Source organism: Ovis aries, chromosome 11 (assembly GCF_016772045.2).
Source record: "Ovis aries strain OAR_USU_Benz2616 breed Rambouillet chromosome 11, ARS-UI_Ramb_v3.0, whole genome shotgun sequence".
Classification (NCBI taxonomy): Eukaryota; Metazoa; Chordata; class Mammalia; order Artiodactyla; family Bovidae; genus Ovis; species Ovis aries.
In genome coordinates, this window is record NC_056064.1 from 27249958 (window position 1) to 27272287 (window position 22330).

A 22330-nucleotide genomic window follows, 5' to 3' on the forward strand; every position below is an offset into this window, starting at 1 on the left:
GATAGATGTGAAAGACAGACACAGGTAATCTAACATAGGGAGCCAGCTAACTAAACAAAATATAGATTTTAAAATAGATTACAGAGAATTTCCCTGAACTGCTGAAGGAACTGAATGGGGGAACTGAAAGGACATACTTTATTCCACAAAAATTTGTTACATGATGTTTAATGTCAACACATGTCTTAGTTAAGCTGCTTACATTCAGGGAAATTAATTCTTTGGAAACATCACCTATGTGGTATTCCTGCCAAGAATATTTAACTTGTAATGAGGAAACAATCCGATAAATTAAAATTAAGGGACATTTTGAAAATCAGCTGGCCCAGAGTATTAGAAATATCACTGTCATGAAAGAAAGAAACCTTGTGTGATCTGAATGGGATCCTGGGTGGGAAGAAAGCAGCTGTAAATGACATTATTTGGACCACTGGGAAAATTTGAATGTGAACGGTGTATTATGTAAAGTATTAAATGAAGTTCGATTTTCTGAGTGTGATAATTAGTTTGGGGAGTGTTGGCGAATATCCTCACTTTTAGGAGCCATATGCTGAAGTATGTAAGGGTGTAGTTTTATAACGTCTGCTACTAGCTCTGAAATGGCTCAGCAGAGCGATAGAGGATGAGAGACAGAGATGGAGAGAGAAGAGAGTGCAGTCATGCACACATATGGCAAAATGTTAACAATTAGTGGATCTAGATGAAAGGATGTCCAAATAATAGTATAACAAAAATTGGGAAGTGATAAGAAAATGAGAGAAAGTATGAGGCTGCATGCCCATGTTCCTACCTTTCAAAGCGGTGAGTCAGTTGAAGTTAAAATGGAAAGGTAATGAGAAAACTAACCTTTGTTTTTTAGCTACTTGGCTTGCGAGACCTTAGTTGCCTGACCAGGGGTTGAACCTGGGCCAACAGCAATGGCAGGGCTAAGTTCTAACCACTGGACCACCAGGGAATCCTGGAGAAAACTAACCTCTTAATATTTTTCATAATCTTTCTTATAACCTTAGAAAGGGGTCTTTTAGGAAGAAATCTCTCTTACACCTAAAGAAACATTTATTTGGAGCTCAACAATTTATCAATGTCTTTTTATTCCATTTAATTCAATACTTTTAATTAAAAATAGCATGATCTTATTTTGAAATAATTTTTTATTTTTCTGTATATATATCTACAAGAAATGTCTAGAATAATATTTTCTCTAATGATAATGATTAGTGTCTACATGGTGGAATTTTAACGACATTTAAATTTTTATCTGTGTACTTTTCTGCATTGTTTCAGATATTTATAATTAACATAATTTTAACAAAAATAATAGTTGTTAATCTTTTAAAAATAAATACAAAATGTCAAAATTTAATTCTGGGTAATGGGAAGATGAATGATTATGAATTTCTTCTTTGTACTTTATTTTCAGTTTTTAAAGTTAAATAAATTATAAAGAGTAGTTACAAAAGCACTAAAGAAAAAAACAGTGAAATTGTTCTTAGAGTAGGAATGACTTTTCTAACCATGTAGAAGTCAGAAACTAAGAAGTTTTAACAACATGAAAGCTATACATTTTTGAATGTAAACAACAATAAAAACTCAGCATAAACAAAACTGCAGGATAAATGAAAAATTAGGGGAGGGACTTCCCTGGAAGTCCATCTCCTTTCTGCTTTTCCTATATCCTTTTCATTCCATTTAGCCATCCATCTGTCATTTATGGAGCATCTAGTATGTCCCAGTCACTGCTAGGTTCTAGAGAGAATACACAGTCTTTACCCTCAAGGAGTGCTCTCTGTATTTCCTCCACAACCCTCTGGATACAGAAACTGTTGTGTCCCTGACAAGAACAGGAAACATCTCGTGTTTCTTATATTTGGAGAAGGATCAGGATATGCTAAGGGGATGCGACCAGGGTTTCATGACTGAAGCTTCAGATTCCCTTGGGTAGCATGGCTGCTATGGACCATAGCATAGCATGGACCCTGAACTCTGCTCTACTGTCTTCAATGCAGACCCAGAACCAGATTGTCTACTTCATTCGCCAAGCCCCGGTCCCCATCACTCCAGAGAACTTTGAGGAGACGGTGCAGTTTGGGACAGTGCGGGGTGCCTACATCCCAGCCCTGCTTCGGCTGCTCAGTGGCGTCTTTGCCCCTCAGATCTTTAAAAACACAACCTGGCCCGAGAGCATTCGAAATCATTTTGCTTCTCACCTGCACAGGTTCTTGGCCTGCCTGACAGGTGAGCGGAATGGCTGGGGTGTCTGCTGTCTCCCCAGTCCCCACCAATAGTTGAGCAAGTGAGGCAGGTGAGAGATTGATCCTGAGTACCTGCGTTGTTTGGCACAGAGTAGGTGCTTGGAATGTGTTTGCTGAATGAATGACACAGGGTCCGCAGTGTGCCTTCTAATCTGGATACAGTTTTCTGTGGTCCAACAGTTGCCCAGACTTGCTCAGAGTTGGAAATTTCCAAGAGTACATGTGGGGTTAGGGAAGCTGGAGGTAGTGTGGGGGTGGCAGGGGAGTGCATGTGTCCTGAAAGAGAGTGTTGAGGCCATTGTATTGCTCTCAGACCTCATTTTATGACAGTCTCTTATGACATCTCAACGAGGTTTTCCCTCTTGCTTTCTGCCATTTTCCTGATGTCAAAAAAGCATGAGTCCTAGTTTTTCCTGCCTGCTCTCCTGAGATGCACATAGCTCCTGGGCCCCGGATCATCAGCCATGATAGGAACTAGGGTGGCATAAACCCATCAACCTCTGTGAACTCTCCTGGTTCTTTCATTTCCTCAGACACTCGGTACAAGCTGGAGGGGCACACCGTCCTCTACATCCCCACAGAGGCCATGAACATGAAGCCTGAGGTGGTGGTTAAAGACAAAGAGCTGGTGCAGCGACTAGAGAGTGAGTGGCTGGCGTTGCTCCTGTGTCGGGGCTTCTGAGGGGGAGGAGTAGGGAGGGGCAGCCCAGAGGCTGGGACAGGAGGTGGGTTAGGAGGGCTCTGCTGGGGGTGGAGGGAAGGATGAAAGTGGGGAGCGCTGCAAGGAAATGCAAGAGGTTTTGTCCTCTCCCCGGCAGCCTCCATGATCCACTGGACACGGCAGATAAAGGAGGTGCTCAGTGCCCAGGAGTCGGTGGAGACAGGAGAAAACTTAGGTCCTTTGGAGGAGATTGAGTTTTGGCGCAACCGATGCATGGACCTGTCTGGCATCAGCAAACAGCTGGTGAAGCCGGGAGTGAAGCACATCGAGTCCATCCTGCGTCTAGCCAAGTCATCCTATCTGGCTCCCTTCATGAAGCTGGCCCAGCAGATCCAGGTTTGTGAGTGGATCGAAGGATGCAGACTTGGCAGAAAGTGCCCAGTGGTGGGGATAATGTAAGGCTCTAAGAAGAGAGAGTCAACATATTCATCAAACGCAGAGATAGAAGCACCCAGTGCTTGCACTTGGGCTTGTGGGATAGTATAAAAGTAGAACACAAGGCCTCAAGGAGCTTATAGTTTAACTAGGGAGACATCTAGTTACTTAATAAATGAACTACGTTGAGTGCCCTCTAGAAGCCCAACCCCCACAATCCAGCTGAGAAGGAAGGCTAACACAAGAGAGATGACTGTGTGGCCTGGGGTCAAAGTCGAACCCATCCAGTTCAGCAAAGAGAGCTGCAAAAGAAACACTTTAAAAATTTATATTTGAGGGCTTCTTTGGTGGCTTAGGGGCTTCCCTTATGGCTCAGCTGGTAAAGAGTCTGCCTGCAATGTGGGAGAACTGGGTGTGATCCCTGGGTTGGGCAGCTCCCTTGTAGAAGGAAAAGGCTACCCACTCCAGTATTCTGGCCTGGAGAATTCCATGGACTGTATAGTCCATGGGGTCGCAAAGAGTTGAACACGACTGAGTGACTTTCACTTCACTTGGTGGCTCAGCGATAAAGAATCCATTTGCCAATACAGGAGACGTGAGTTCGATCCCTGATCCAGTAAGATCCTACATGCCATGGAGCAACTAACTTCTTGTATCACAACTGTTGAGCCTGTGCTCTAGAGCCTGGGAGCCGCAACTCCTGAAGCCTCCAAACCCTAGAGCCTGTCCTCCACAACAAAAGTCGCTGCGATGAGAACCAGTGTGCCGCAACTAGAGAGTAGCCCCTGCTTGCCTAATTTAGAGAAAAGCCTGCGCAGCAACACAGATCCAGCATAGTCAGAACAAAATTTTTTAAAAAATTAAATTTTATATAATATGACAAGCTGATTATGTTAGTGTTGTGACACACAGAGATCAGAGATATCTGTAAAATACAGAGAGAGAAGCCATCTCTTCCTAGCAGGAATTTGAAACTGATATTCATGGAGGCCTGGTGTGCTGCAGTCCATGGGGTTGCAAAGAGTCGGACATGACTGAGTGACTGAACTGAACTGAAGGGAGTTTGGGGCTTCCCAGGTGGCGCTAGTGATAAAGAATTCACCAGCCAATGCAGGAGCTGCCAGAAATATGGGTTCGACCCCTGGGTCGGGGACCATCCCCTGGGGGTAGGAAATGGCAACCCACTCCAGTATTCTTGCCTGAAAAATTCCATGGAAAGAGGAATCTGTGGGTTACAGTCCATGGAGTTGCATGGAATTGGACACGATTATGCATGCACCAACACACTTTAAGGGGATTGAGCTATAGTTAGAGGGAGAAGTCTAAAATTCTCTTTGAGAACAAGGTAGTGAAAGGGGGCTATGGTGGGAGCCATAAGGTGGGATGAATGCAAGTGATGTCCGGTCAGTTGATCAACAGCTCTTGAGCGTCTCCTTGGTGCAGAGTTCTTAGTTCAAGGGGAAAAGCTAGAGGAATTGACACGTAACCTGAGTTAGAAACTAGTCAGTGAGGAAAAGCAGGCATGCACACACTCTGGTCCCAAAGGGTTGCAGAGACCTGGGGTGATGAGGTCTATGTAGCGTTAACTGGGAACACTTCCTGGGAAAGGCAGATCGGTTGGAATTCGAGAAGGACCAGAAGCACTCGCTTTGAACCTGTGCTTTCCAGGAGCTAAGTCTTCTCCTGATTTCTCTTTACTACCAGGATGGCTCTCGTCAAGCACAGTCAAACCTGACTTTCTTGTCGATCCTGAAGGAGCCTTACCAGGAACTGGCATTCATGCGGCCAAAGGACATCTCTAGTAAACTCCCGAGGCTCATCAGCCTCATCCGTATCATCTGGGTCAACTCTCCCCACTACAATACTCGGGAGAGACTGACCTCCCTCTTCCGGAAGGTGTGTGTCTGCAGAGGGTGGGACAGAGGGTGGTGAGGGGGTGGCCATGTTGGTAGCACGCAGATTTCTGGAGAAGGTGGAATTCACTGGGCAGATCTATGGTGAAAAGGTAGTGAGCAATGCCGTTCAGGTCGGACAGAGACCACAGGCCCTTTGCCTGCATCATCTGCTTTAGTGAGGCTCAGAGTTGGGACCTGGACTGGACACTTTGCTTCCAGATGGATGAAGCCCAGATGGGAAGAGGGGGTCTTTGTGAAGAGGTGTTGATGGAGCACAGGGAGGGGGCCAGGAAGGACTGACTCCCAGGCTGAGTTGTACAGGAAGGAAAGACCTGCTCTTTCTCATTGCCGAAGATGGACCTTGCAGTGAGCGAGAGGCAGATATAGGAAGGAACACTGGCTTTTGAGGAGCAGAACCCGGCATATTTCATTGGGGGAGGGGCAAAGAGTGGGGAAAGGGCACTGAGCTGAGCACTGGCTGGAAATGAGGCGGGCAAATAAGGTGGAACCCAGAGGTGCTACCAGGCGAGCAGTGGAGGACCAGGGATGAAAGGAGCCATGGGTATCAAGAGGCATGGTCTCAGGGGCTCCAAGAGAGGGTCAGTGCAACTAAGGCTGCGAACTGAGATTGTCGGGACTCCTCCCGCAGATGAGCAATGAGATCATTCGCCTGTGCTGCCATGCCATCTCCCTGGACCGCATCTTTGAGGGCTACGTCATCTCTAGCAAGGAGGACCTACAAGGCTGCATCTCTTGCTGTCACTCCTGGAAGGACCACTACCTTCGGGCTGTGCAGACACATACCCAGTACGACTTACCTGGACATCCTGTGTGTTACCGCTTGTCACTCCTGGAGCGGGGAGATTTCGAGCCCTTCTGCTTGTACTTTAAGCCTGTGGACTAAATTTTTTTTTTTTCTAGAGTTTTTACATGGTCTGAGTTTTCTCTTTGGATGCAGATATTCTAGCTCTCAGTCCTGGGTCCTCCGAACTCTAAGTAACCTCCCCTCCCTCAACCCAGGAATCCCTCCTGGTCTTTTCCTCCTTCCTTGGCTCTAAAGTCTAAAGTTTAATTGTGTGTAAACTTTCTCTTCTGGAGGAGGAAATGGCAACCCACTCCAGTATTCTGGCCTGGGAAATCCCATGGACAGAGGAGCCTAGAGGGCTACAGTCCATGTGGTCGCAAGAGCCAGACACGACTTAGAGACTAAACCACCACCACCACCACCACCACCAAACTTTTTCTTAGAACCAAAATGTTTTCTTTTTCTCTCTGGCTCTCCTCACCTTGTGTTTCTTTACTTGGCGTTCAGAAAAACTGTTTCTAGGGGTCTCATTTTCTCAGGCTCCCTTTGAACCAGAACTCCTGGTTCTAGCCTGGCCTGGGGAGGTAAATGCCTCGTATTCCCGCTTCCAACTGATCAGTCTTTCTCACAACAGGTTCTCCACCCGGGGCTGGATCCTAGACCAGACCAGCATATTTGCCCAGGTCGATGCCTTTGTACAACGCTGCAAGGACCTCATCGAGGTAGGAAGACTGTCAGGGAGACAGAGCCCACAGCAGATGCTCCAGAATCCCGGCCCAGGGGCGAGGGAGCTGGGGCTGGGGGTGAGGCTACACACAAAACTTGCCTCTTTGGTTCTTATCACATGGCTGTGCACCTAGCCACCATCCTGTGCTCAGAGACTCTTGCCTGTTATCACTGCCTCCATTCAGTTCAGTTCAATTCATTCTCTCAGTCATGTCCGCCTCTTTGCAACCCCATGGACTGCAGCACGCCAGGCTTCCCTGTCCATCACCAACTCCTGGAGTTTACTCAAACTCATATCCATCGAGTCAGTGATGCCATCCAACCATCTCATCCTCCTGTTGTCCCCTCTCCTCTTGCCTTTAATCTTCTCCAGCATCAGGGTCTTTGCCAATGAGTCAGTTCTTCGCATCAGGTAGCCAAAGTATTGGAGTTTTAGCTTTAGCATCAGTCCTTCCAATGAACATTCAGGACTGATTTCCTTTAGGATTGACTGGTTGGTTCTCCTTGCAGTCCAAGGGACTCCAAGAGTATTCTCCAGCACCACAGTTCAAAAGCATCAGTTCTTCGGTGCTCAGCTGTCTTTATGGTCCAACTCTCACATCCATACACAACTACTGGAAAAACCACAGCTTTGACTAGATGGACCTTTGTTAGCAAAGTAATGTCTCTGCTTTTTAATATGCTGTCTAGGTTGGTCATAGTTTTTATTCCAAGGAGCAAATGTCTTTTATTTTTTTTTATTTTTTTAAATGTCTTTTAATTTCATGGCTGCATTCACCATCTGCAGTGATTTTGGAGCCTAAGAAAATAAAGTCTCTCATTGTTTCCATTGTTTCCCCATCTATTTGCCGTGAAGTGATGGGACCAGATGCTATGATCTTCGTTTTTTGAATGTTGAGTTTAAAGCCAGTTTTTTCACTCTTCTCTTTCATTTTCATCAAGAGGCTCTTTAGTTCTTTTTCTGCCATAAGGGTGGTGTTATCTATATATCTGAGGTTATTGATATTTCTCCTGGCAATCTTGATTCCAGCTTGTGCTCATCCAGCCCAGCATTTCACATGATGTACCCTGCATGTAAGTTAAATAAGCGGGGTGACAATATACAGCCGTGATGTACTCCTTTCCCTATTTGGAACCAGTCTGTTGTTCCATGTACAGTGCTAACTGTTGCTTCTTGACCTGCATACAGATTTCTCAGGAGGCAGGTAAGGTGATCTTGTATTCCCATCTCTTTAACAATTTTCCACAGTTTGTTGCTTTGGCATAGTTAATAAAGCAGAAGTAGATGTTTTCCTGGAACTCTCTTGCTTTTTTGATGAGCCAGTAGATGTTGGCAATTTGATCTCTGGTTCCCCTGCCTTTTCTAAATCCAGCTTGAATATCTGGAAGTTCTCAGTTCATGTACTTTTGGAGCTTGACTTGGAGAATTTTGAGCATTACTTTGCTAGTGAGATGAGTGCAATGGTGTGGTAGTTTGAGCGTTCTTTGGCATTGCCTTTCTTTGGGATTGGAATGAAAACTGACCTTTTCCGGTCCTGTGGCCACTGCTGAGTTTTCCAAATTTGCTGGCATATTGAGTGTAGCACTTTGACAGCATCATCTTTTAGGATTTCAGATAGCTTAATTAGAATTCCATCACATCCACTAGCTTTGTTCATAGTGATTCTTCCTAAGGTTCACTTGACTTCTCATTCCAGGATGCCTGGCTCTAGGTGAGTGATCACACCATCATGGTTATCTGGGTCATGAAGATCTTTTCTGTATAGTTTTTCTGTGTATTCTTGCCACCTCTTCTTAATATCTTCTGCTTCTGTTAGGTCCATACCATTTCTATTCTTTATTGCGCCCATCTTCACATGAAATGTTCCCTTGGTATCTCTAATTTTTCTTGACGAGATCTCTAGTCTTTCCCATTGTATTGTTTTCCTCTATTGCTTTGCATTGATCCCTGAGGAAGGCTTTCTTATCTCTCCTTGCTATTCTTTGGAACTCTGCATTCACAGGGGTATATTTTTCCTTTTCTCCTTTGTCTTTAGCTTCTCTTCTTTTCTCAACTATTTGTAAGGCCTCCTCAGACAACCATTTTGTCTTTTTGCATTTCTTTTTCTTGGGGATGGTCTTGATCACTGCCTCCTGTACAATGTCACGGACCTCGGTCCATAGTTCTTCAGGCACTCTGTCTATCAGATCTAATCCCTTGAATCTATTTGTCATTTCCACTGTATAATAATAAGGGATTTGATTTAGGTCATACCTGAATGGTCTAGTGGTTTTCCCTGCTTTCTTCAGTTTAAGTCTGAATTTGGCAATAAGAAGATCACAATCTGAGCCACAGTTAGCTCCCAGTCTTGTTTTTGCTGATAGAACTTCTCCATCTTCAGCTGCAAAGAATACAATCAATCTGATTTTGTTATTGACCATCTGGTGATGTCTATGTGTAGAGTCATCTCTTGTGTTGTTGGAAGAGAGTGTTTGCTATGACCAGTGCATTCTGTTGGCAAAACTCTTATTAGCCTATGCCCTGCTTCATTTTGTACTCCAAGGCCAAATTTTTTTCATATTTCATTGTGCAGCTAAAATTCACCCCAGAAGCCCGTTGCATCTGGTGGGTTCTCCTTAGATTTTTAGCCATTTTAAGCGAAACCAGTAGTGAGGGACAGGGAAGCCTGGTGTGCTGCAGTCCATGGAGTTGTAAAGAGTGGGACATGACTTAGCAACTGAACAACCACAACACAAGCTAAACCAAAGAACTTGGGACAGGAAGACTCAGACAGGAGGGCAGGAAGCCTCATGCTGACTTCTTTGCAGGTATGTGACTGTCAGTACCATTTTGCCCGCTGGGAAGATGGAAAGCAAGGTCCCCTCCCCTGCTTCTTCGGTGCCCAGGGGCCCCAGATAACACGGAACTTGCTGGAGATTGAGGACATCTTTCACAGAAACCTGCACGTGCTGCGAGCCGTCCGCGGGGGCATCCTGGACGTCAAGAACACCTCTTGGCACGAAGACTACAATAGGTGAGAGGGTCACAGACCACCCCCTCCATAGACAGGGAAGGGGGGCAGGGGAGAGCAGAGCGGAGTATGGGGGCAGCAGGTCAGAAACGGGGGGCGAGCAGGGGAAGCTCACGGGGCTGCTCAGACGCAGGGTGCCACAGCCAGCCTTTCTGGCCTTGGATCCCGGTTCTGCCACAGACTAGTTAACATGACTCTGGGCAGATTGCTCTACCAGCCTGGGCCTCAGTTTCCTCATCTATAAAATCCAGTTAGCAATACAGCCTACCCCACTGAGTTGTTCTGAGGACTAAATGGATTCCTGTGTGTGAAGCGCTCAGTGCCGACACTGAGGATGCCCTTTGTACATAAAACATCGGAATTGCACTCAGGGGAGGTTCTTGGGGCCAGGAGACGTCGCCCACCCTTCGACACGCCTCTAACGGTGCAGGTTCCGGGCTGGAGTCAAGGACCTGGAGGTGATGACTCAGAACTTGATCACCTCGGCCTTCGAGTTAGTCCGTGACGTGGAGCACGGGGTGCTGCTGCTGGACACCTTCCACCGGCTCTCGGCCCGAGAGGTGGGACTGCCCACCAGCTTCCTTCCTCCACCCCTGGTTCACTTGAGCTTTCCTTCACGTCTGCCTGGTCCTTCCAGATGCTGTCCAACCTCCATCTGTGCTCTCGCCCATGCCCTAAACTGCCAGCGCTTCTTTTCTTCCTCTGTCCCTGCCCACCCCCTCCCCTTGTGTCTGGAGGGCTTGAGGGCAGGACTACCATGGCAGGGGGTTAGCTTTCTTCCAGGATGGGGAGCTGCAGGGACCCCATATCCCTGGTCATGTCATTTACTTCCTCTTCTTCGTCAGGCCATCAAGCGAACATATGACAAGAAGGCCGTGGACCTCTACATGCTGTTCAATAGTGAGCTGGCACTCGTAAACCGTGAGCTGAACAAGAAGTGGCCCTACCTGGAGCCCTACATGGCCCAGTACTCAGGGCAGGCCCACTGGGTGCGCATCCTACGGCGTCGCATCGACCGAGTCATGAACGTAAGCCTGGCCTTTCCCGGAACTTGTTCTCGGTGCCACGACAGAGTTTGCAGGCTGAGCCCCAGGCTGGTGGGTGGGAGCCCTGCGGGTCAGTCCAGAGCATCTCCCTGGAGAGGTTTCCTGACCTGAGACTAAGTGGGTGCGAGGGGCGTGTCAGAGGAACTGGCCTATCCTGAGGAAGGGCTCATGCTTGTTTTTGACCCTGTGTCTCTTATATCCTTCACCTCCTGTAATTGACTTTCTTTTTCCAACTTTTTTTCTCAAGCTGAATGTCTGTGCTTCTCTTTCTTCTTATATTTTATTATTGGAGTATGATTGTTTCACAGTGTTGTGCTGGCTTCTACTGTACAGCAAAGTAAATCAGCTATGTGTATCCATATATCCCCTCCCTCTTGGACCTCCCTTCCACACCGGCCCCCATTCTACCCCGCTAGGTCATCATAGCACTCGGAGCTGAGCTCCCTGTGTTACACAGCAGATTCCCACTAGCCATCTATTTTACACACGGTAGTGTACGTATGACAATGTGTGGATGTGTGCTTAGTCACTTAGTTGTGTCCGACTCTGCGACTCTGGACTGTAGTCCCCCAGGCTCCTCTGTCCATGGGATCTTGCAGGCAAGAATACTTGAATGGGTTGCCATTTCCTTCTCCAGGGGATCTTCCCCACCCAGGAATCAAATCCATGTCTCCTGGTCTCCTGCACTGGCAGGTGAATTCTTTACCACTGAGCCACCTGGGAAGCCCGTATATGACAGTGCTCCTCTCCAAATTCTCGCACTTTCCCCTTCCCTGTCTTCTTTCTGACTACCTCTTTCGCTGAGCCTGGTGTCTTCCTCTCACCTTTCTCTCTGGCTCCCCCTTCCCTCCGAGTAGTCCCTGTCTTACACATATAATCGGGGTGTGTGTGTTGGGGAGGGGAATAGGGCTCTCAGGGCGATGATAACACGGAGGAACGTGGCAGGTGGATCCCAGCGTCCCTGGTTCTCCTCCATAGTGTCTTTCCAATGCTCATTTCCTGCCCCACATCGGGACTGGAGAGGAGAGTGTGCACACCTACCAGCAGATGGTTCAGGCCATTGATGAATTGGTGCGAAAAACCTTCCAAGACTGGACAGCCACTCTGGACAAGGACTGCATTCGGCGGCTGGACACACCATTGCTACGAATCAGCCAGGAGAAGGCGGGCATGCTGGACGTGAACTTTGACAAGTAGGAGACCCTCCCTGCCCCTCTCCTGCTCTGCTTTCTATGGCGCCTTTCCCTTCCCCAACCCTCCTGAGAGTTTTAATTCCCATCTCCTGGTTCCTCCTCTCCATTCCTCTGATTCTCTCTTACCCCGTAATATGTTTCCTCCCACTTCTTAGTCTTAAAAAAAAAAAAACAAAAAACTGATTGAAAATAGAAGATCCACTGTCACCTACTACACCAGTGATGTAGGTGTCCTGCCACTAGGTGGCCACGGTGGCTCAGCGAAATCGTCCCAACCAAGAGCCACCGAGGGAGCTTTCCCGAGAGTCAGTGGGGCTCTCAGGTTACACCCTCTCCTACAGTTGTAGAATCATGACAGTCTCATATCACCAGGTTTTCAGTTTAACCAGTCTATTCATTAGTCATTCAAAAATACATAGTGAGTGCCTTCCATGTGCTAAGAACCAAGATAGGCACAGGTGTGTCCAGTGACGATGTCCTTGCCCCCTGTTGCTCTGTAAGTGAACTGTTATACCCTGGAGCCCTGCCTCCTTCCCAGATAAGATGCAGAAGAGAGAATAAAGAAGGAACTTAGTAAGGCGGCTGTCTACAGAGATGACGACCCTTCTGATGACAATGTTTTCCTAATAGGAAGGAAGTCACTTTCTTCTTGATCGGTTTGGGCTCCTTAATCATCATCAAGCCCCTATAGTAAGAGTGGCTTCCCAGGCTTCTAGAACTGACTTTAACTCATGGAATGTCCTTATTTGTTGGGGGAAATGTGGAAGGGGCTTTGCCAGAGACGGCCTATGTGGAGATGGACAGAGAGACTGAGTGTGTCTGTCCTGGGAGCCAAAAGCAACCTAACTGGGAGATGACACATGATGTTTGAAGCAAAATAACCAAGACGGGGAGACAGTGCTTAGTGTCAGGTCAGAGGGGTGAGGGGAAGGCAGAAGTGAGAAGGACAGAGAGATGAGAAGCCACATGGATCAGGAAGCAGGTGACAAGCAGGGTGTGAAGACCAGAGGGTAAGAGGTTTGAGATAGGCCTTTGACCAGAGAGGGGTATTGAGATCTGCTTCGATAGGGCTCATGGTTTTTTTTTGAGGATTCTATAAAATGGCCTTATAAATCAACAATAAGATTTATTTTTAATATTTATTTATTTGGTTGCACTGGGTCTTAGTTGTGGTGTGCAGCATGTAGGGATCTTTAATTGTGGGATTTAGTTCCCTGACCAGGGATTGAACCCAAGCCTCCTGCATTGGGAGCATGAAGTTTCAATTACTGGATTGCCAGGGAAATCTCTTAAGTACCTTTTAATATGAATAGTAGCATACTGTTCACACTATTCTATACATCTGAAGTGTTCTCAAAATGATTTATTTGATTTTTTCTATTATAAAATTCTTGATCCTTTTAGAAAATTTGCAGAATGCAGAAAAGTAGAAGGAAGAACAAGATTCCCCCAAAGATAACCACTCTTAAAGATTTGGTGTATACATATATATATATGTATATTTATCACTCCATGTTCCCCCCACTTCATATGCTTCATATGGTTATTTTTCTTTAATTTTTAGAATCTTTTTAACTTAAAAATGTATTTATGTGGCTGTGCCCGGTCTTAGGGTCTTAGCTGTGGAACGCTGGGTCTTTAGCTGCAGCATGTGGGATCTAGTTCCCTGACCAGGGGTGGAACCCAGGCCCCCTGTATTGGAAGTGAGGAGTCTTAGGCATTTGGCCACCAGGGAAGTCCATCTTTTTTTGCTTTTTAAATTAAAGAATTTAAACAACAGAAGTAGTGCATGCTCACTGTAAAAGAAAAAAAAGAGAGAGAGATTGATGTATAGAAGAATATAAAGGAAAAAGTGAAAATCCAGCACACAGCTCCACTCCCTGGAGGTAACCGTGATTACCATGTAATCAAAAATACACACTGCACACACAAAACAGGATCTCATTATAAACAACATTTTTTAACTTGCTTTTTTTGAGGTTAACAATATGTGTGGGAGATTTTCCATTCTGTGTGTACAGAACTGCATAATTACTTTTCATGGCTTACAGCTTCCCATGCTTTGACTGTACCATAATTTAATCCATCAACCCACTACTGGTGGACCTAGAAGTTGCATGGTTTCCATGAGGGTCCTGAACATTCTGTGCTGGGGGCTTTCACCTGGACTCCCTGAGTCTTGTTCCCTTCTCACCACCGCGGTGTATCCACCTGACGTTTGAGCTTAGCACCTGGCCATGTAGCCCCAATAAGCTTAGGAGACAGCTTTCTGTCTGCCGTGATCATCTCTTGTCGAGAGACACATTGGATATTTATCTCAAATACCGTTTGCATAATCTTTATAGCAGAGCTTAACAAGACAATTTTGGGGCAAATATTTATGGCCTGGGTTTAGCAGAAACCCAAATAATGGCTAAAACACTTTTTCCAGAGAGAAGAGGTACCCCAGTTCTTTGGCAGTTGTTGTCTAGAGGGATCTGTTATAAACTGCTTTACATTTTTGTGGCTTTAAGCTAAAACTACCTCAATCCAGTAAATAATGTATGGGGGAAAAACAAAAAACCATGATCACAGGGAAGGATTTTGAAAAGTCTGGGCTCATTAAACCAGTAAAGACATCCAAGACAGTTTCAGCTTTTCTAAACCTTTTCTAAATATGATGCCTCCAACGAGGGGCAGATAACTTTATCAAGTCTACTTTTTTGTGCTCATGATCTAGATAAGGTCTTGAAATAGGCGTGCTCTTCAAATGCCCTGATTGTCCTCAGAATTACCTGACTCTCCCTCTGTTCTGGGAGACTTCCAGTCCCTAATAGCACCGATCTTATCTTACAAAAGGTTTTGTTGTCCCACCTTCCATCCCAAATATTTGAACTCTGAAGTCCAAATTGGCTTGTACCACATTTTACAGCCAGACCAGCCTTACAGATTGCACTTAACACAAACATATTCCAGATGGCGTCTGTACCCTGGCTGAAAAGAGCTGTGTTATCACTGTGTAAGTAGCCAACTCCTCTGTGTAGCAGGACTTCTCCAGGGAAAGACAAGGGACACTGGCGTCTGACAGTGTTTTGCGACTGGGACTTCCTCTTCCTCCTTTTCTCTCTGGTCTGAGAGCACTTTCTCCATTAGGTCAGTTCATTCTGGGCTGTCAGCACCAAACCCAGTCAGCCTACTTGCCCTGGCTCCATTGCCTGAGCACTTGTCCAAGGAAACAAAATATTTTAAAAAAAATTCCCCAGACTGATTTTTTAAAATTAATTTTTTTTGACCATGCCATGACGAGGCATGTGGGATCTTAGTTCCCCAACCAGGGATCCAGCCCATGCCCCCTGCATTGGAAGTACAGTGTCTTGACAAATTTCTGGATAAGCCTGAGCATCACTGTGAAAAAAGGTCCTTATAGGGTTTTCAACTCAGCATCGGGAAGGTGTTTTTCAAATTCATCGTATTGACTGACAAGTTAAAATTTGATAATTTGGCTTAAAGTTATTTAGAAAAGTCTTGTCAAGATGAGGAAATGAAGAAAAAATTTAGTGCACTACTGGATAGTGTATGTATCCAAGTGGGCTTACCAAGAATTTGACAGGGTCAAATTCAAGGCCTCCAGCTTGAAGAACATAAGAGAATATGATTCTCTTACTAGTAGTGTTCCTGTACGTATTTACACCCCTCCACCCTCCTGGTATAGCTATGCTAGAATTTGTGGTTAAACTGATATTCAGTGTTTTTCTTAATATGACTCTGTTAGTATTGTTTACTGTGGACCCAAATCATGTTCAGTTGTTCCAATTCTCTCCTTGCTTGTATGACACTTGTTCTTTTTGGAATTAACAATGACCTCACTATTTTTGTTAGCACATTATTCACTATCATTAATTTTTCCAGACCAACCAATAAAATTCCTTTGGATAATATTTTCCTTTGCTATCTGACTTATCACGTATGTTATCAATTTTGTGTTCTTAGCACTATCCCTCCTGGAATTCCCTTGTCCTCTTCCTTCAGCCCAGCTGGTTGGTTTTGAGGCCAGGTGTCACTCTGGGACTTCCCTGAGCCTCTTTTATTGTTTGATTCCCCCTTTCCTTTGTCTTCCTCTTTCTTGGTTGATGTTCTTATTTTGGAGCTACTACATTCTTTAGTAGCTTTCCACGGTACATGGGAGGTAAACTTTTTGAATTCTTGCATGATTGACAAACAACTGTTTTCTGCCTGACACCTGTTAGTCCTTTGTGGAATTCTAGATTGAAAGCAGTTTTCCTTCATTTTGGCTCTCCTTTACACTGGAGGCTTTGCTTAACTGTCCAGTAATCTGCTGTTCATTCCTATTTGAGAGAGCCTTCTTCACTTTGAAGACTTTTGACACAGTTTCAAAAATAACACATACTTCAGTGAAGATTGTCAAGGTGTGAAAAACAGCATTTCTTTGTCCACAGTCTCTTAAAGCACATATCACAAATGAGCTCTTGATAATAATTTCCTTCCTTGGTAGAGTCCTCTCAAAAGGTGGAAAACTTGCACTGTGATGTCATGTCCTATATTGCTACTTTAGTGCTTGCTTAGTAGAACAGACACAAAATATTCTGAAATTTTCACCTCAGTGTTCTTTTAAGATAACATCTTGGTGATATTCAGGATATAAAGCTTCATCAGAGTATCTTGAGATTATGGGGCTTTTTATCCTCTGTGATTAAAAAATGTAATTTCTTTTTTTTTTTCAAAGAAAGAAGAAAACAGATTTACAAAGTCAAATGACTTTTACTCAAGATGTAAAAGTGTTTAAAATATTACATATTTTCTCTTGGCATTTTGTGATTTTTGTCTTTATATTTGGTTCTTGGCTCCAATTTTCAGTTTATTTTGATTTAGGGAGAGAAGTGTAGATGCAACTTGAGTTGGTTTTGTGTTTTTTTTAATCTATCCCCAGATGGCTAGTCAGTTGACCCAATCTCATTTATTAAACTGCTATCTTTATAGTATAACAAATTCCCAAGGATGTCTGTTTTGGGATTCACTATCCTGTTCTGATAGGTCTGTTTATTCATATGTAGAGACCAAATTGTTTTTATTATTGTCCTCATTACTCTCCTTTTTAGATTTTTTTCTTGGATATTTTAAATATTTATTTCTCATAAGTACATTAGAATCTCTTTGTTTAGTTCCCCAAATAGTTCTAGTCCTATATTTTGGGGGGGAACAAGATTGGGTTAAATTTATAGGTTAACTTAAGAAGAATGATGATGGACAGGGAGGCCTGGCGTGCTGTGATTCATGGGGTCGCAAAGAGTCAGACATGACTGAGTGACTGAACTGAACTGAACTGAAGAAGAATGAACATCTTTAAGATCGAGTTTTTTCTATCCAAGAATAGCATTTTTTTCCTTTCAATTTATTTAAGTCCTGTTCTTTTGTTCATAAGATATTTTTCATACATGTTAACTGACTAACAAGAAATGTGATAATATATATTAATATCTTTGGATGATCTCTTAATTTTTGGTATTTTATTTCTGTTGTTTTAATTACCATTGGTCTCTTTTTCTCCATGATAATATTGAACTGGTTATAGTTTTTATATTGGAAAACTTTGATTTTAATAAGTTAATTTTCTACCCAGTCCCTTTTACAACTAATTCCCTTGTTTAAAATAGTTTTTTCCTTTTTAAAAATTTGCTTATTAATTTTATTTTTGGCTGCACTAGGTCTTTCGTTGCTTTCTCTAATTGAAGCAAGCAGGGGCTACCCTTTGTTGTGTTGTCTGGGCTTCTCTTCCCAGGCCGGGGATCAAATCCATGTCCCCTGCATTGGCAAACGGATTCCTATCCACTGTGCTACCAGGGAAGTCCAGTTTTTCCCTTTTAAAACATTTTTTAATTGTGAAAGATCATATTGTACATATAGAAAATTACTTAAAACCTTCATGTTCAATGTAATCTATAGGTATAAAATAAACACCTTTGCTACTGTCACCTAGGTCAAGGAAAGAATGTGGCCAGCAGTCCAGAAGCCTTCCTACTTATATTTTTCAGTTGAACTATCTGTCAATATTTATAATTCAGGAGATTTTATATAAAAATTCACTTTCTGGCCTCTCTTGAAATCACACTGAGCCCATATCCCATTTGGCAGTAAATGCCTGGAACCCTCGAGCAGTGATTCTTGGGGATGGACCTCTCGCTCTTTCGCCCAACTTTAGGCCAAAACTCAGTTGCAGTTTATCATTGCATTAGAGCTATGCTTGCCTTGGAGTAAGTGGAATTCCCGAACTTTGTTTTTGATGATGAAATCCAAAGGAGCTGGTGCTTGGTTGGATATTGGAAAGTCAAGGCGAGGGAGGACATGTGTTCTGGTCCAGACAGTGGGGTGGGGCCATCTCTGCATGGATGCAGGTGTCCTCAGCTGAGAGAAGCAGCTGCAGCCACACAGTAGGTGAGGTCACCCAGGGCTAGTGTGCTGGGTGTGCATGACCTCGAGGGGCTGGCGTGCCAGGGAGCTATGGGGGAGGTGGATGCTTCGCTGAGTCTCCAGAGTCAGCTGGATGAGATTTCCAAGAGACCCTGGAGAGAAACGCTGCTTGTCCTGACAGGTGGAGCTGACAAGAGAAGCACCGAGGTTCAGAAGCCAGGGAGAAAGGCAGGGAGGAGGCCACCGGATGTGGAGGCTTAGAGGGGAGGGTGAGGCCAAGGAGGTTCTCAGAGTGTAGCTACAAGAAGTCTTATGAGGAATCCTGGGCAAGCTAGATGGGAGCAGATTTAGGGACTTCCCTGATGGTCCAGTGGCTAACACTCCATCCATGCTCCCAATGCAGGGGTCCCAGGTTCAATCCCTGGTCAGGGAACTAGATGCCACATGCTGCAACTAAGAGCTTGCATGCGGCAACTGAAGATCCTGTGTGCCACAACTAAGACCTGATGCAGCCAAATAAATAAATATTTTTAAACATCTTTTGAAAATGCAGACTTAGAGGGGAAGGTGGGAGGTGGCTCTCAGGGGACTGAGGAACGAGAAGAAAACAAAGGAAGGGAATTCAGGAGGCCAGTTTTTCACAGAAGGCAGGCTGTGAAGGGGGCAAGCAAGGTGGTGCCAGGATGTGGAGTTGAGGGTAGGTGGTGTTTTGATTTTGTTTTAAGATTATAGAAACTTGGCTTATTTAAATGTTGATGGGAAGGAACGAGTAGGGTGGGAGTGTAAGCAAGCTGGAAAAGATGGTGTCTGAGGATGCAGAGGGAAGGTGGATTGGAAGGACTTGACCTTGGATGCAAGGATGGCCTCTTCTGTAGTAAACGGAAGAAATTATAGGTATGGGGTCAGTTACGTTTATAAGTTTTAGAGCAGGGAGCATGTAGAGTTCTCCCCTGGTGGCTTTCGTATTTCTTTGAGGGAAGAGGTGGGGCTTTCTGCGGAGAGCGAGAGGAGCAGACCAGGTTTGAGAAAGCAGAGAATTTGCAAACAGTCCCTGTGAGAACAGGAGGGACAGGAGATTGGGGAAACCCCAGCGGTGCAGCCTGAGAGGCCAGCTGGGACCAGAGACATTGAACGTGCAGCCTGCTGATCTGTGTAGTCGTGTGATCTTCTCCAGCTTTGCTTGGCCACCTTCACGTGGGCTTAGAGGAGAAGAGAGTGGACAGGGCCAGGGATGGGGTTTGGTCAGGTGGCTTAGACTAAAGAAGGAGGCGAAAGACTAGGAACTGGTGAGAGAGCAGCGGAAGCGGGCAGGGTCCTTGGAGGAGGGGATGGAGGTGGAAGGGGACAAACAGGCAAGAAGAAAGGCCAGGGGTCAGTGACCTGAACGTCCCCATGGGATCAAAGGTCGACTGGGAGGACTTGAGTGCAGGTACTGGGATGGGCGAGGAAGCTGAGCTGGGGAGGGACCATCTGCTTGGAGACTGACCTTAGAGGTGGTAGGACATGAGTTCCAGGGCGTGGCCGCTGAGTGGGGAGGAGGTCAGGTCACTGGGTGTGAGGTGGCAAAGGACTTAGGACAAGGGCCACAGACACAATTAAAAAAATTTTGGCATTACTTTTAATAAAGGAGAAAGAAACAAGTTAAATGAATTTTAATTTTCAACCCGGTATTCCCCAGATATTACCTTGCCAATATGTAATCAATGTAAAGAATTGTTCACAGAGAGTTTTCGATTCTCTTTTTCATGCAACATCCTCTTTGCCTTTCATCTTTATGTCTGTTTCTCTATTTTATGAGGGATCTCTGTCAAATTTATCTTGTATCTTTCTTTTGGTTTAAAATTTTTCTGCTTTATTTGTAACTTCCAAGAGCTTTCTTCGTGTCTCTTTTATAGCATCTTGTTTCTGTCTCACGGACTCTCTTTGTTTCTTATCTCTCTCTGAGGATGCTTGCTGTAATTCTGTTTGTTTTTTCTTTCGGGGGTGGGCCACCTTTCTGCATCTCCATCCCCTCTCCTTCCCTTCTGGTTGCTTTTTTCCGTTTAAGGAAAGATAGACCCATTTGAATTTGGAGTTCCAAAGAATAGCAAGGAGAGATAAGAAAGGCTTCCTTAGTGATCAATGCAAAGAAATAGAGAAAAACAATAGAATGGGAAAGACTAGCGATCTCTTCAAGAAAATTAGAAATACCAAGGGAACATTTCATGCAAAGATGGGCACAGTAAAGGACAGAAGTGATGTGGACCGAACAGAAGCAGAAGCTATTAAGAAGAGGTGACAAGACTAGACAGAAGAACTATACAAAAAACTTCTTTACAACCCAGATAATCATGATGGTATGATCACTCACCTAGAGCCAGGCATCCTGGAATGAGAAGTCAAGTGAGACTTAGGAAGCACCACTACAAACAAAGCTAGTGGAGGTGATGGAATTCCAGCTGAGCTATTTCAAATCCTAAAAGATGATTCTGTGAAAGTGCTGCACTCAATATGCCAGCAAATTTGGAAAACTCAGCAGTGGCCATAGGGCTGGAAAAGGTCAGTTTTCATTCCAATCCCAAAGAAAGGCAATGCCAAAGAATGCTCAAACTACCGCACCATTGCACTCATCTCACACACTAGTAAAATAATGCTCAAAATTCAAGCCAGGCTTCAACAGTACGTGAGCCGTGAACTTGCTGGTTTTAGAAAAGGCAGAGGAACCAGAGATCAAATTGCCAACATCCATTGGATCATAGATAAAGCAAGAGAGTTCCAGAAAAACATCTATTTCTGCTTTATTGACTATGCCAAAGCCTTTGACTGTGTGGATCACAACAAACTGTGGAAAATTCTTAAAGAGTTGGGAATACCACCTGACCTCTTGAGAAATCTCTATGCAGGTCAGGAAGCAACAGTTAGAACTGGACATGAAACAACAGACTGGTTTCAAATAGGAAAAGGAGTACGTCAAGGCTGTATATTGTCACCCTGCTTATTTAACTTATATGCAGAGTACATCATGAGATATGTTGGGCTGGATGAAGCACAAGCTGGAATCAAGATTGCTGGGAGAAATATCAATAACCTCAGATATGCAGATGATACCACCCTTATGGCAGAAAGTGAAGAGAATCTAAAAAGCCTCTTGATGAAAGTGAAAGAGGAGAGTGAAAAAGTTGGCTTAAAGCTCAACATTCAGAAAACTAAGATCATGGCATCTGGTCCCATCACTTCATGACAAATAGATGGGAAACAGTGGAAACAGTGTCAGACTTTATTTTGGGGGGCTCCAAAATCACTGCAGATGGTGATTGCAGCCATGAAATTAAAAGATCCTTACTCCTTGGAAGGAAAGTTATAACCAACCAGATAGCATATTAAAAAGCAGAGACATTACTTTGCCAACGAAGTCATGAGAAGTGCTGGGCTGGATGAAGCACAAGCTGGAATCAGGATTGCCGGGAGAAATACCAACTCAAATATGCAGATGACATCACCCTTATCGAAGAAAGCGAAAAAAGAACTAAAGAACCTCTTGATGAAAGTGAAAGAAGGGGAGTGAAAAAGTTGGGTTTAAACTCAACATTCAGAAAACTAAGATCATGGCATCTGGTCCCATCACTTCATGGCAAATAGATGGGAAAACAATGGAAACAGTGACAGACTTTATTTTGGGGGGCTCCAAAATGGTGAGCCCCAAAAATGATGACTGCAGCCATGAAATTAAAAGATGCTTACTCCTTGGAAGAAAAGTTATGACAAACCTAGACAACTTATTAAAAAGCAGAGGCATTACTTTGCCAACAAAGGTCCATCTAGTCAAGGCTATGGTTTTCCAGTAGTCATGTATGGATGTGAGAGTTGGACTATAAAGAAAGCTGAGTGCTGAAGAATTGATGCTTTTGAACTGTGGTGTTGG

At 44.5% G+C, this 22330-nt stretch overlaps 1 protein-coding gene across 1 annotated transcript in view; it reads left to right on the forward strand.

Annotated features, from left to right (window-relative positions):
• The window catches only part of DNAH2 (dynein axonemal heavy chain 2), a 104336-nt gene that overhangs the window by 15934 nt on the left and 66072 nt on the right, over window positions 1–22330 (forward strand). Inside the window, exons 5-14 of the mRNA XM_060395415.1 lie at window positions 2007–2235; window positions 2786–2896; window positions 3071–3309; window positions 5053–5244; window positions 5893–6050; window positions 6683–6770; window positions 9583–9788; window positions 10216–10345; window positions 10631–10813; window positions 11810–12024. Of these exons, the coding sequence (XP_060251398.1) occupies window positions 2007–2235; window positions 2786–2896; window positions 3071–3309; window positions 5053–5244; window positions 5893–6050; window positions 6683–6770; window positions 9583–9788; window positions 10216–10345; window positions 10631–10813; window positions 11810–12024 (1751 nt within the window). The remainder of the gene's footprint in view (window positions 1–2006; window positions 2236–2785; window positions 2897–3070; window positions 3310–5052; window positions 5245–5892; window positions 6051–6682; window positions 6771–9582; window positions 9789–10215; window positions 10346–10630; window positions 10814–11809; window positions 12025–22330) is intronic.